Raw genomic sequence first — 15,506 nt, 5'->3', positions numbered from 1 at the left:
ACTTCTAATCTTCCTGCCTTCACTCTCAACCACTAGGAGGAACCAAAACCACACTTATTTTATGTAGTACTAGGGATTTGAACCCAAGGATTTGTGCATGCTAGGCAAGCAACCAACCAACTTAGCCACACCCCCAGCCTAAGAGAGGTATATTTCTTGGGCAGATTTTAATAAGTTACCTATTGCCAGTGCCCATGACTGTATCTGTCTGGTGGAAGCATGCCTCTGGGTGACAGGCTTTACTAGGTGCTAGGACTAGGGATGACCTCACCCCCTTTTATCCCTTTTCATCTTGCACAAGGCTCACACACTCCTGTAGGGAAGCAGTGCAATTGAGTTTCCAGCAACACACAGCAATCTCCAAGATGACCCCGAGGACCTGAGGTTGTGAAGACGGGGATTCTGTGACAGTGACAAAGGTCTTCAACCCACACAACAATGCAGGCAGTTCTGGTTTGGTTTTAACTTTTACTTATTTTATGTGTATTACTGTTTTCTCCTGCATGTATGTGCACCATGTTTATGTCCGGTGCCCATGGAGGTCAGAAGTAGGCACTGGATGTAGTTAGATGTTTGCAAGCTACCACATGGATGCTAGAAACTGAACCTGGCTCTCAACCACTGAGCGATCCCTCCTGCTCCTATTTTGATTTTGGAGACAAGGTTTCACACAGCCCAGGCTAGCCTCAAGCTCACAATGTAGTCAAGGTAACCTTGAGCTCCCCATCTTTCTTCCCCAATTCCTAAGTGTTAGGATTACATGTGAGTACCACCATAGCCCATATATTTAACTGAAATTAAAACATAATGGAGAGGTAAAGCAGATACTTGCAGACACGGAACAATTTAGCGCCCTGAGCAGGTTCTGGATGGAGCCACCACGTCACAGGGGAAGGTGCAGCAGAGTGTGAACTCTATAGCTCATCTCATTTCCCCGAGCACCCAGTGCTCACTTTGGATGACCGTGAGGATAAAAGGGACCGGTTTTAGTGAATCAGGCAATCGGCAGCAAAGCCACTGGCAGAACCACATTTCCCAGGGGTAATTCAAGAAGAGTGAGGGCTTCCTGCTAACCCTCACGGCACAGCCAGCCCACTGACAGCTTCCCCCACCTCAGCATGCCACACAGAAAGCAGGCTTTATAGGATATAAAACTGGATTAACAGACAAACCAGAAAGAGATGAGGACTTCTACCAGGACAACATCAGTACAAATCCAGTTCATTCTCCAGGCATTAAACAAAGGGGACGGGGCTGAGTAAGTTAGTCACGTTAGAGGCTGCCAGATGAACACACTAACAGGCTCTGGTATGAGGACAAAGTGCAGCCAGCCTGTGTGTCTGGCACGGAGTCACACATGCCACACAGAGGAGTCGGGGCAGCAAGACACCTGCCTCTGATCCAGACCAGAGGCTGGCGGGCAGAGACAGCTGGCAGGACTCTCTACCAGACTGGATCGGTTTGGAGTTAGTCACACCTCTCAACAGGGTTACCTGCCCTTCTCTGACGTCCAAAGAGGAGACAAAATGAAAGAGTCGAGCCACCTGATAAAAGGTAAAAGGAACACACACAAAAAAAAAAAAAAAAAAAAAAAGAAAAAGAAAAAGAAGAAGAAGCCATGGGCACAGGCCAGCAGAGACTGAAGAGTCATGTGATCCTCATTTCTTTCCTCGTTCACGCACTCACTGCTCAGCTCTTGCATTTCTCTGTCCACACACAACAATGCTGGGAATACCGACAAAACTCCACTAAATCCTGAAGAGGAATGGACGCCGGTGTGAAGTGTCTCCTGCTTCCAAGGACCCCAGTCAGACTGGGGCATCAAGACAGAAATTTGTACAAGAGATCACATGGCCAAGGTGACATAGCATGCACCAGTCTGGGTGGAAGGACAACAGGGCTGGTCTGATGGAGGCCTCACACAGGAGATCACAGGGCTGACACCCAGGAGGGAAGGGTGGAGGACAGAACTGAGTTCTCTACTGAAGGTTCTGGAGTAGTGCATGAAAAACAATAGAGGACAGTAGGAAGTGAGAACCTTCTAGAAACAGTTTGTGGAATATGCTGAGAGCAGCCCCAATGTCCCAGTGTATTTCTCTCCTGTTTTTATTTTCATTTTGCAGCTGGGGACAGGAAGGTCTGGAATAAGATCCACGTCCTGATCTCTGCTTTGAGAAGCACCCTTAAATGAGAAATAACAGGCAAAACCAAACTGCCTGGAGAGCCAGATCTGTGTCAGGTCACCCATAATGGTCACCCCCAGGAAACGGGTTTAGGACCCTCCGGACCCTGAGAGCTCAAAAAAGTTGTCTCAGATGAAAACCCTGCCTGCCCTGTGCATCCTTAGAGATCTCTCCAGTCCTCATCCACGTTTCTGATGCTCTCTGACACCCAGGTAACAAATCCCAGTCATTTCTGAAGCTTACCCCTTTCCACTCCTCAAATCCTAATCCTGCAGCATCCCTTCCTCCTTCCCCTTTCTCTGCCCTTCTAACACAGACCACTGCAGTAGCCACTCAAGTGGCTGGCTGCTCTTCCCCCTTCCTGTTGAGGCTTGTGCAGCCCAGCTCTGGTCCCAGCTTCCAGTCCCATTTTTCTTTCCATTCCTTCTTGTGTTACACATACAGGACCATTTTCTTATCATTCTAGAAAGAGCAACTCTGAGTACTATTTTTTTTCTTTTTTCTTTTTCTTTTCTTTTTTTTTTTTTTTTGGTTTTTCAAGACAGGGTTTCGCTGTGGCTTTGGAGCCTGTCCTGGAACTAGCTCTGTAGACCAGGCTGGTCTCGAACTCACAGAGATCTGCCTGCCTCTGCCTCCCGAGTGCTGGGATTAAAGGCGTGTGCCACCATCGCCCGGCTGAGTACTATTTTTTTAAGATTGACTGGGAATAAAACAAATGAATGAGAAAACATAATTTTATTTCCCAGTGAGTGGTGCTCATCTATTCAGAGAGTAGACTGTGGCCCAAACTTGACTAAGCCGTGGTCACAGATCACAACTGCAGGCAAAGTGTAAGTTTCTAGTCTCAAGTCAAAAGAGGGAATGGCACTCATGGTGTGGAAACCGGGCCCGCACCAGGGAGAGGACGAAGGAGCAGGAGCCGTCGCATGGGTGCTGCTGTAGGCAAGGACTCCCAGCTCTGCTTCCCTGGGAGTCCCCAAAGAACTTGGGGAGTACAAGAGGGGAAGCATCCCACCAAAGCTGGAGTAGCTGCAGGTGAAAGAGTGAAACAAGGACCAACGAGAACCCAAGGATGCTCAGAGGGCATGAGGCAGCTGCCCAGTAGAGGCTCCCCATGATGGAAACATGCTGTGCCTGCGCCATCCACTGGCCAGCCAAGGACCTCAATTCTAGCACGCCAATTAACTGCAAAACCAAGCATTGTTGTTTCTATTATTTAACTCTTCTTGAGATTTTATTTTTAATTTATATTTACTCATCTGACTGTATATAGTCTGTGTACCATGCCTATGCTGTGCCTACAGATGCCAGAGGCAGATGCCAGAAGAGAGCACCAGATGCCCTGGGAGTTATATATAGATGGTTGTGAGCTGCCATATGGTTGCTGGAAATTAAACCTGGGTCCTTTGGAAGAGCAGTCAATGCCCTTACCTGCTGAGCCATCTCTATAGCCCCTTCTGGTTATTTTCTAAAGGAAAAATGAAGGAAAAAAGAAAGGCACATTCCTGTGGCTCAAGACACTAGCAATCTAGGGGCAAAAAAGATGGCTCTGCAGACGATCTGAGTCCAGCTTCCAGAACTCATGCCAAGTGGCTCACAGCCTCCTGGAACTCCAGCTCAGGAAATCATACATCTCTGGCCTTTTTGGGCAACACCATTTATGTGCAAATACCTACACACAGACATGTAATTTAAAATAAGTTTTAAAGTAAAGAAGTCAGTAATCTAATTTTAAAAATGGGGTTCCTGGGTGGAGGGGGAGCAACACACAAGCATGTGAGTGCCACCCCTCCCCCCCAACACATTGAAAATGACCTGCAGGACAATCTCCAATTCACAGAATGCAAGTCTCACTTACGGCATTTCTCTTCAATGGATGACTTTAATAGCAGGGCTGGTAATTAGGGCTGTCCCAAAGACACATCTTCAGGGGAACTAAAGCAACTTTGTTTTTCAAGTCAAATGAGGAGTTAAAAAGAAAAGTTGGTCTAGTAAGTCTAAGAAGGAACAGGTAGATGGGACCTAGTGCAGCGGGCTAGTTTCCAAGGGAGTAAGGTGTTCTGGACGCTTCCTGGTTGCAGAACTTTGGTTCAGTACATTCTTCTCACTGGGGCCTTCCGTTAATGTGAGAATGAGCTCTTTTGGACAACTGACTTTCAAGAGAATTGTTTTTTAAAAAGAGAGATTATCAATTCTAGTCTTTAAAAGAGTTGGAGCTGTCTTCCTTCTGCATGGAACCATGGGCTATGAAATAGGAAATAGAGGGAAAAAAGGCCATGGGGACAGAGAGCAAAGTTTTGGAGAAAATAGTATGGACAGGGATAAACAGCGAACAGAAAGTTCCCATGTCTGACGTTCTTGTTTTAGTTTTTCTAGTTTCAAGATAAAAAATAACAATACTATATAGAAATAAGAAATTATATTTTCATAATGATATGGTTTATGAAGCTCAAAACATTTGAGTGTATGTGTACATATGCACATGCTTGGCATACATGCAGAGGTCAGAGGTCAACTTTTTTAACAGTTGCTTCCTTTGTTCTACTATCTGGGTTCCAGGATTATTATAAGCTTAGCAGCAAAAGCCTTGACCACTGAACACCTCAGTGACCTAGACTTATAAAGATGTCCGTCCATACTTCATGAAGATAAAACATCCTCCACAGGTATTAATTTTACTAAGGAAGTTGCTCAGAGCCCAATATTGTTTTAATTTTAAATTGCTTATTGTATGGATGTTTTGCCTACATGTATGTCTGTGCACCATGAGCATGCTGGGCCCCTGAGGCCTGAATACGGCATTGGATTCCTTGGGACTAGAGTCCTAGAATCTTCTGAGCTGTGGTGTGGGTACTAGGAACTGAACCTGGGTCCTCGGGAAGAGGTGCTCTTAACCACTCATCCATAATGTACCCAAAAAGCCGGGCGGTGGTGGCTCACGCCTTTAATCCCAGCACTCGGGAGGCAGAGGCAGGTGGATCTCTGTGAGTTCGAGACCAGCCTGGTCTACAAGAGCTAGTTCCAGGACAGGCTCCAAAACCACAGGGAAACCCTGTCTCGAAAAAACAAAAAAAAAAAACAAAAAAACCATAATGTACCCAAAAGACCTTTCTTCTTCCATGGATAGCTCTTAGTATCCAGGATGTAAAAATGGACGAAAGAGCAGCAGAAGGGTTGGCGACCAATTCCTTGATCACATAACCTGGCAGAAGAATTTGCAGTTCCACTGTGGCACAGATTCACGCTGTACAATCATGTCTTGATCCACATAGGGACACACACACACACACACACACACACACTCCACGACCCTCCACCCCCACAGCTCTTCTCATCTTCAAGGTTAATGTTCTAAGGTGTTACATTTGCGCCACAGGAAAAATACATAAATAGACTGTTTTAAACTCAGTCACTCATGTTTTCTACTCTGGATGGGACTCCAGGCAGTGACCTATCCAAAGCCGAATGCTTAAAATCACCTGGGGACCTTATTAAGAACAGAGATCCATGGGCCAGCGGGCTCACTGCCTGAGGTTCTGATTCAGCACTGCTTAAAATCAAAGGTGGTTCAGGCATGAAAGCCAGATCTGGACCCACAGCGAGTGAGTCATCCTCCAACACTGCTGGGTGCTGTCCACTGTCGCTATGGAAACCACTGATGGAGAACTTCGTTTGAAGTTTTGGATTGTATTATTACTTTTAAAGCACATATCTGTTTCAAAAAAATAGAGGGCATTATTTTTGGAGGAGAAGATGTGTTTTCTCTCCCTAGAGAGCTTCCACAAAGCAGGAAATTTTTCTCATTTAAAACCATTGGACAGAAAGAGGAAGTTCTCTGCCACGTGAACCGTGGAAGGAACTGACAAGATGCTGTTCCCCAAGGCGAGCTCCAGAGCATCTGGACATCCTTCAGGTTTGAGCTGAGGTACGGTGATTGGCTGGTGGAGTCTCTCACACCTCAGCTTAGGGTTGGTTAGAGTACTTTTTTCCCCCCAAGATTCATTTTATTTTTAATTATGTACACGCCTGTGTGTGGATCCACGCATGAGTGCAGGTACCCACTGAGGCCTGAAGAAGGCATCAACACTCCTCCTGGAGCGGGAGATACAGGCAGCTGTGAGCCCCCTGACTTCTGGGAACCAAACGTGGGTCCTCTGCAAGAGTAGCTCCCAAGTGCTGAGCATCTCTCCAGCCCAGGTGAGAGGTTCCTCACCTGTGATCCACAGGGAGCTTCATGAGCTCTGGGAAACTCTTGTTGTCACATATCATGTATGTGTGTATGTGCATTTGCATATATATGTAAGAGGGGAGAATGCTCTGGAGGCAAAATTCGCCATCTTTTCCCCATCATAGTTTTTTTTTTTTTTTTGAGTCGGGTTTTCCTGTGTAACCTTGACTGTTCTGAAACTCACTCTGTAGACTAGGCTGGCCTTGGACTCACAGAGATCTGCCTGCCTCTGCCTCCCAAGTGTTGGGATTAAAGGCGTGCTCAGCTACCACCCCACTCCCTAGCATGTTTTTAAAGGGACCTTCGAATATAAAGATAACGGGGTGCCGACTGGTCTTTAGCCTATCCTGTGCAATCCACACAGGTGACAGGCAGAGGCAACCAAGGGGCCTAGGGTGTGGAGCAGCCCTGGTAGTCAGACCCCAGCATGGTACTATACCTTAGAAGCAGCCATCACAGCTGCTGTGGCCGCCACGTTCAAGCCCCTCTTCCCGAAGTGCACAAGGGCGTCGTAACTTCGATCTTTGGCTTGGACCAGGCAGTCATCAATTTCCTGTCAAAGGAGAAGCAGAGACACACTGAACTGACAAGCTCAGATACATCTCTTCTCAACCTCCTCCTGTCAGAGGACAAGCAGAGGCACACTGAACTGACAAGCTCAGATACATCTCTTCTCAACCTCTCTTGCCTGATGGCTGGCTCTCACTGGCCTGTGATGTCATGGACACTTTGAATATGTGTTCATAGATGGAGGATGGAGAAGACAGGCTAGCTATGGCCAAATGCAAAGAGAATTCTAAGTAAAAACACAGCAACTCACTGACACAGCAAGGCCCCGAGTTATCTCTAAAGTTCCTCTAAGATCCAGGGATGCAGAAATCCTGCCTTTCCCTGATAGAATCCGGCATGACAGAAGGCCACAAACAAAGTTTTAGTCTCAGACCTCAGCTAGTCGGTGGCAAAACTTAGGGGTTTGTTTGGTTTGTTTGTTTTTCTATTTTGGGGGATTTATTTTATATGTATGAGTGTTTTGCTTGCATGTACATGTGCGGACCATGTGCATGCAGTGCCTATGGAGGTCAAAGGGCGACCGATCCCTGTAGTTACCGATGGCTGTGAGGCACCACCTGAGTGCTAGAAGCAGCCAGTGCCCTTTACTGCTGAGCCATCGCTCCAGCTCCTCTACACAGTTTTATTTTCTGGAAAAGGATAACAATGATGACTTTCCCTTGTGGTACATGGTGAGGGCTAACAAGGCAAGTGTCTTGGCTACCACATGTGACAGCCTCCACCATCCTCTTCATCCTCGAGAAAGGAGGTCCCAGCCTCTGTGATCTAGAAGACTAGGGGAGTGATGCTTGGCACACCACATTTCCTCCAATCCACGGAAAGACATCATTCAGGGAAAGGAGAGAAGAGGGACTGACAGCAAAGTCAGGAGGTACCAGTCTCTACCCCCAACTTTCTGAGACGGGAACAGCTGTGGGCTTGCTTCCAAAGGGGATGTTCAGGGCTGTCTACAGATGCCCAATTAATTGGTCTCTTCCCCAGAGCCTTCCTGTACAGGAAGTCCAAAGCATTGAACGTCAGAAACTGCAGACATTGACACACCAGTGGGCACTACCTACAGAGCCCCGTGTTTGGTCATTTTCTCGGTGCTTGACAAAAACGACTCAACTCCAAGAAGGAGGGATTTTTTTTTTCTGATGGTTTGAGATGGTACAGTCCATCGTGGTGGGCAAGACGCAGTGATGGGCCTGCGCAAGGTCATAGTGCAGGAACATGTTGACAGCTGTTTCTTACATGGCACAACGAGGAGCCAGAGATCTCAGTGTACCAGAACCACAGTCAGATAGAAACTTGAATTCCTGTCCCACAACCCACATTTGCCCCTTACACCCCATGTCCGAAAGACCACAGCCTCCATAACAGCACTGCCAGCCGTGACCAGCTCCTCAAACACAGGAGCCTGTAGGGAATATTTCACATCCAAGATGTGACAGACTCTTACTACACAGTTGTTAGAAAATAAATCTAATTAATGAATTATACACTGTTAGAATCATTTAGCCCAGTAATCCTACTCCTGGGAATTCATTTTAAGATATAAGAAGGAACTGAACAAACTCGGTATAACAGGAAGAAAATTGGAATAATCTCAATATCTAGCTAGTAGAAGGAAACAGTTTCTTTCACTGCGGTCATTAGAAAAACCATGGCAGATATGGACCACAGTCAGTGTTTACTATGTTTACTATTGCAAAATACAAGTAACTCTTTGCTTGGAGACTCATCCCTATTCATTTATTTACCTAGTGTGTGTGCTGCTTGCATGTTAGGGAGGGGGAGATGTGTGCACTCATGCATGCACATTGGGTATCTCCCTCTATTGCTCTCTACTTCAATAAAGATTTTAAATCTACAGTTACTTACTTTGTGCCTGTGTGGAAGTGGTGGGTCAGAATACAAGTCAGAATACAACCTCTCTCCCACCTCGGTTTTGGAGCTCAAACTTAGATGGTCAGATTTGATGGCCAGGGTATTTATCCTATAGGTAATTTAACTGGCCTTCTATACCTTGGTCTTTGAGACTAGATCTCTCATTGGACCTGGAGCCCACCACGTTGGCTAGACAAGATCTCTCATTGGACCTGGAGCCCATCACATTGGCTAGACAAGATCTCTCATTGGACCTGGAGCCCATCACGTTGGCTAGACAAGATCTCTCATTGGACCTGGAGCCCATCACGTTGGCTAGACAAGATCTCTCATTGGACCTGGAGCCCATCACGTTGGCTAGACAAGATCTCTCATTGGATCTGGAGCCCATCACATTGGCTAGACAAGATCTCTCATTGGACCTGGAGCCCATCACGTTGGCTAGACAAGATCTCTCATTGGACCTGGAGCCCATCACGTTGGCTAGACTAGATCTCTCATTGGACCTGGAGCCCATCACGTTGGCTAGACAAGATCTCTCATTGGACCTGGAGCCCATCACGTTGGCTAGACAAGATCTCTCATTGGATCTGGAGCTCATTACATTGGCTAGACTAGCTGACACTGAACTCCTGGTATCCACTTGTGTTTACTACTCCTCCCCACCCCCCAGTGCAGGGGTTACAGACACATACCATGCCTGTCTTTTACACGCTCTGGGGATATGAGCACAGGTACTCATACTTGCAAAGAACTGAGCCTTCCTCTTCTTTTTTGTTTTTCCAAGACAGGGTTTCTCTGTTTTGTAGCTTTGGAACCTATCCTGGAACTCACTCTGTAGACCAGGCTGGCCTCTAATTTACAGAGAGATCTGCCTGCCTCTGCCTCCAGAGTGCTAGGATTCAAGGTGTGTGCCACTACTGCCTGGCTGAGCCATCTTCTTGAATACAAATATTTTATCTATATTAAGATTGATTGAATAATTGATTGATTGATTCATTTAGAGACGGGATCTCGGGTAACTGAGGCTGGCCTGGAAGGCACTGCATAGCTTAGGATGACCTCTGAACTTTTGCTTCCACCTTCTGAGTGCTGGGATTACAGGTGTGTGCCGCCCTGTCTGGCTTTAGACAGTACTGGAAATTGGCTCTGGGCTTTGTGCATGCTGGGCAAGCAGACATCAGCTGAGCTATCTCCCCAGTCCTCTATGTTCAGTTTTCTGTTTATTTGTTCCTGAGATGGGATCTTCTTATGCTGACTGCACTAGTCTTTGGACCCCTTGGCTCAACAGACTTTCCTCCCTTGCAAAGGTCTGGGACTACATGCGCGTGTGCCACTGTTCACAGCTCAGTTTTGACAACTATTAAGGAAGAGTCTGAATAAAATGGTAAACAGCATGTGCAGAGATCTTATTTGCAGAATGACAGGGACTAAGCATGATTTTTTACTTAAAAAAAAAAATAAAGGTTGAACTGATGACAACTTATGCCGGAGAGGTTGTGGGGAAAAGGGAACACTCCTGCATTGCTGCTGGGAGTGCAAGCTGCTACAGACTCTTTGGATGTCAGTGTGGTGATTTCTCAGAAAATTAGGAAACAACCTTCCTCAAGACCCAGCAATACCACTTTTGGGTATATATCCAAAGGATGCTCAATTGTGCCACAAGGACATGTGGTCAACTATGTTCATAGCAGCTTTGTTTGTCATAGCCAGAACCTGGAAACAACCTAAATGCTCCTCAATCGAAGAATGGATAAGGAAAATGTGGTACATTTACACAATGGAGTACTACACAGCAGAAAAAAATAACATCTTGAAGTCTGCGGGCAAATGGATGGAGCTAGAAAACATCATTTTGAGTGAGGAAACCCAGACCCAGAAAGACAATTATCACATGTACTCACTCATAGGTGTTTTTTAAACATAAAAGCAAAGAAAACCAGTCTACAAACCACAATCCCAGAGAATCTAGACAATAATGAGGACCCTAGGAGAGACATATATAGATCTAATCTATATGGGAAGTAGAAAAAGACAAGATCTCCTGAGTAAATTGGGAGCATGGGGACCATGGGAGAGGGTTGAAGGGGAGGGGAGAGACAGGGAGGGGAGCAGAGAAAAATGTAGAGCTCAATAAAAATCAATAAAAAATTAAAAAAATAAAAATAAAAAATAAAGGTTGAGTTCGGATAATTAATTAATTTGCTTTTTGAGAGAGGAACTGCTTGCTCCTGGCTGGCCTGGAGCTCCCTGTGTAGATCACTCCTGTGTCAGGAAGACTCACCTGCTCCTTCCTTCTGTGCACTGGAACTAGAGGCACGTGGTTTGGAAGGAGTTAAATTTATTCATCTTTTTTCCTTTTTAAAAAATTATGAAACTGTTTTATCAATAAAGATAAATAACATCTTTATATAATTTTACGATTTTTTTTGAGACAGAATCTCACTATGTAGTTCAGGCTGGCCTCAAACTTGTAATCTTCCTGCTTTTGCCTCTTGAGGTGTGAGCCAGCGGGCCCAGCCATTATGTCCAAACATGTGCAAACACACACTTTTTAAACAAAATGAGTACTTTCAGACGTCCTTGTCAACAATATTGTCATTGGTGTGTTAAGGATGTGACTGAGGGGCTGGGGGCAGAACATTTGCCTAGCATTCATGAGTCCCTGGGCTCAATCTTTAATACCATAATAAAGAAGGAATGTTACTGACCGTGGTGTGTGTGTGTGTCCACTTACTTATGCATGTGTGTGTACATATGTGCACACAAATGTGGAAGCCATATCTCTATCCTTCTCTACCTTCCATTTTTTTGGGACAGAGTCTTCATTGAACTTGGAACTCACTGATATGGCTAGACTCCCACACAGGGATTTCCAGGGACCTATCTGTCTCCATTCCTCCCCCACCCACCAGGGCTGGGTTACAGGCAGGCACTTCAAGCCGGTCTGGTCCAACTCAGGTCCTCACACTTTCACAGCAAACACTTTACTGATAGAAACAACTCTCCAGCCTCAGTAGTACTTACTGATTTGATACCTTGGTATATTTTTTAATTCTTTGACTTTAGTGAATTCATTTGTCAGTTTAGTCTTTTTGTGGAATCCTTAGGTTTTTCTATAAACAGAATCAGATTATATGTAAATAGAAGTGGTAGATTTCTCTTCTTGTACATATATATGTCTTTTATATTTATCCTGCCTGACTGCTATGGAGAGACCTTCCAATACTATAAGAATAGGAATAGTGTAGGTGGACACAAACTTGTCTTATCTGAGACATAAAGGCAAAACTGAAAACGTTTCCCCAATCAGGTATAACACTGGTAGTGAGTTGTCATACATGGGGTTTATCATATTCATGTATGCTCCTTCTGTATGTAATTTTGATAGCTTTGTTGTGAATATTGAGTTCTGTTTTTAGATACTTATTTTTAGATGTATCTGTTTTATTTTTATGTGTAGGTGTTTTTTGGGGTTTTTGTTTTGTTTTGTTTTGTTTTTCGAGACAGGGTTTCTCTGTGGCTTTGGAGCCTGTCCTGGAACTAGCTCTGTAGACCAGGCTGGTCTCAAACTCACAGAGATCCGCCTGCCTCTGCCTCCCGAGTGCTGGGATTAAAGGTGTGTGCCACCACTGCCCGGCTGTGTATAAGTGTTCTGCCTGCACATACATATAAACATCACAAGTGTGTGTGGTGCCTGCAGAGGTCAGAGAGGATGTTGGATCCCCTGGAGCTGGAATTACAGATGGTTATAAACTACCATGTGAGTGATGGAAAAACCTCAGGTCCTCTGGAAGAGCAAAGTGCTCTTAACTGCTGAACCATCTCTCCAGCCCAAGGAATACTGAAATCTATCAAATGCTTTTTTCCTGTAACTGTAGATTTTGAACCAATCAGATATTGCTGTAGTACTGATAATAGTAAGATAGGAAATCCATATGCTCATCATTGGATAAATGAGGAAATATGGTATAATATCCAAAACGGAAATTTACTCAGCTATAATACAAAAAGATAATCTTTCTAAGGAAAATGGGCCACAGTGGAGGATGCTGAGTAAGGTGAAATTAGCCAGACCCAGAAGTACATCCTGTGCAGATGCTAAAATAGTCAGTGTGGACGCAGAGATCAAGAGGAGACAGGGACATGGGAAGCTGGGCAGCACTATGGACAGGAGTAATGAGCGCCAATGTTCTGAAACCACGAAGTGACAGGAGTTCACAGTGAGCGGGAAGAGAGACAGACAGAGAGAGGAGGTAGAGGTTCCACAGACAAAGCAAAAACGAGAAAGAACTAATTACCCCGATTCGCTCAGCACACACTGTACGAATGCTGAAATATCACATCGTACCCCATAAATATGTTCAATTACTATGTGCTAATAATTTTTTAAAGATTATAAGGAGAGAATAACACTAACTACCTTGATTTGGTCAGCACAATTAAATGCATCGATAAGATTATCGCACAGATAATCCATATTATCCATAGATACATACAATTAGAATAATAAAAGTACAATTTGAAAAATAATTGGGGAGGGGACTGTTTAGCCTTGACTGGCCTGGAACTCATTTTGTAGAGCAGGCTGGCCTCAAACTCACAGAGATCCATCTACCTCTGCCGCCTGAGTGCTGCGATGAAAGGCATTCAACATCAATGCCCCGCTACTAAAGGGCTTTTAAAAAGGCATGAGGACTGAGTACAGTGGTGTAAGCCCTCACCCAGCACATGGGAGGCTAAGGCTGGAGAATCATGAGCTGCATTGTGAATTCAGAGAGAGCCTAGGCTACAGAATGAGACCCTATCTTAAAAAAAAAAAAAATCGAGAGAGATGGACTGAAGAGATGGCTCAGCCTTACAACCTGAGTCTAGGTCTTAGGGTACTTATGGTGGAAGGAGAGAACCATTGATCTCCCTGCAGGCTGTCCTCTGATCTTCATGTGTGCCGCGGCATGCACGTGCCCACATACAGCAAGTGAAAGGGAAAGAGAATGAGAGAGAAGATTGTGTGCGTGTGTGTGTGTGTGTGTGTGTAGCTATTAAAGGAAACAGCTTACCTGCTGAAGTAAAGAGGAACCACGAGGGGTCTCCTGGAACAGAACAGTTCTTACTACACAGAACTTTGATTTATTTTTTGCTTGCTAGAAGCAGTGTCAATTACCTTTTCTTTTGAAGACAGTGTGGGATGAACAAACTTCCTGTACAGGAGGCTGGATCCTTTTGTATAGGGAGACAGCAGCCAGGCTACAAATGCTATTTTTAGTTCGTAATAGAATGGGAACCTGGAAAGATAAGAAAAATAACCTTTTCATTCCATCCTCGGAAGCACTGCCCGAGGCCGTGTGGAAAGGACCGTGGTTGGCATGGGTGCCTCCCACCTCAGACACAGATGAGGTTCCCAGATTCCTCATCCTCCACCTGTGGAAGGCACATGCACACACATGCATGTCTACACACCCAAGACCTCTCCCTGAAAGCTAATTCATGTTTTGTTTTGTTTCTGTTCCCCAAGAAAAACAGGAAGGCAGGTTCCCTCCAGCAATTGCAGCATGGCTCTGCCTGACAGCAGCTGGCAGCAGCTGGGGCGACTGCTCACTGCGGTTGGCATGTGGATCCAGCTGCAGCTGTGGGCTCAGAGGGTCAAGTTTGTATCTGGGCATGTCATTACTCACCCTTCATTATTGATGGCCGGGAGACACAGAGACCAGGGCAATTACAGCAGGGTGCAGCTAGCAGGGTCTCCACACTGGCCAGGTACCTCCCTTTCTTGTCTCAATAGAGGCAGAGAGAGGAGCCCGCCTCCTCCAAGCAGGAGAATCTGACTTACTCTATTCAACTCAACGGCAGGCACAGAGATCGTAATCTTTTCTTGTGTGTGCCAAAAGAAAGAAGACTGTGAGGTATGAAGTAACACATGATCCTGGCCTCCTACACACCCGCGGGCCCATTCATTCATGTGTCCCACAAACACTCCCCCTCCACCTAGCCAGCTTAACTAAGGCACTAGAAGGGGAGTGGCACAGATCCCTGTGACCTTGGAACTTCCAGAAAGAGACAAGATTTTGGCATCTTGGTTGAGGAGGTAGTGAAGTCAGGGGAAAGCTTGCTTTGCGAGTGTGATCCACAGAACCGCACAGAAAGAAAAAGGCCAGAAGTAGTCGCATGTACTTAGAACCCTGGTGCTGGAGAGGCAGAGACAGGCGAATCCCTAGGACTCTGGCCAGCCAGTTTAGCCTCCTCAAGGTGGAGCCACAGGCATAGAGATCCAGTCTCAAAAAAAAGTAGATGGATCAGAGGAATCACACCAGAAGCTCTGTTCTGGCCTACAAATACACGAGCACACATGATGTGTATCTTTATTTTTTTAATTATTTATTTATTATGTATACAGTGTTTCTGCCTGCATGTATTCCTGCAGGTCAGAAGAAGTTACCAGATCTGATTACAGATGGTTGTGAGCCACCATGTGGTTGCTGGGAATTGAACTCAGGACCTCAGGAAGAGCAGCGAGTGCTCTTAATCACTGAGCCATCTCTCCAGCCCATGATGTGTATCTTTAAAAACACACACTTGCACACACACATGCACATATCCCTTCAGAAACACCAACAAAAAAAGAAAAAGGATGGAGGTGTGAAAAGAGGAGAGGAGAG

The 15,506-nt window shown here is 45.5% G+C and overlaps 1 protein-coding gene across 2 annotated transcripts in view; it reads right to left on the bottom strand.

Annotated features, from left to right (window-relative positions):
• Reep1 (receptor accessory protein 1) overlaps positions 1-15,506 on the bottom strand; it is a 100,329-nt gene that overhangs the window by 19,239 nt on the left and 65,584 nt on the right. For both annotated transcript variants that reach the window (XM_041641371.1, XM_041641364.1), the window contains exons 4-5: positions 14,015-14,135; positions 6,851-6,964 (exon numbers count right to left, since the gene is read on the bottom strand). In XM_041641371.1, coding sequence (XP_041497305.1) covers positions 6,851-6,964; positions 14,015-14,135 — 235 coding nt within the window. The remainder of the gene's footprint in view (positions 1-6,850; positions 6,965-14,014; positions 14,136-15,506) is intronic.

Source organism: Microtus oregoni, unplaced genomic scaffold (genome assembly GCF_018167655.1).
Source record: "Microtus oregoni isolate MIOR12 unplaced genomic scaffold, Mior012 000002F_ref0000024, whole genome shotgun sequence".
NCBI lineage: Eukaryota > Metazoa > Chordata > Mammalia > Rodentia > Cricetidae > Microtus > Microtus oregoni.
Note: the sequence above shows the minus strand (reverse complement) of the source record. Positions and strands in the feature narration are given on the sequence as shown.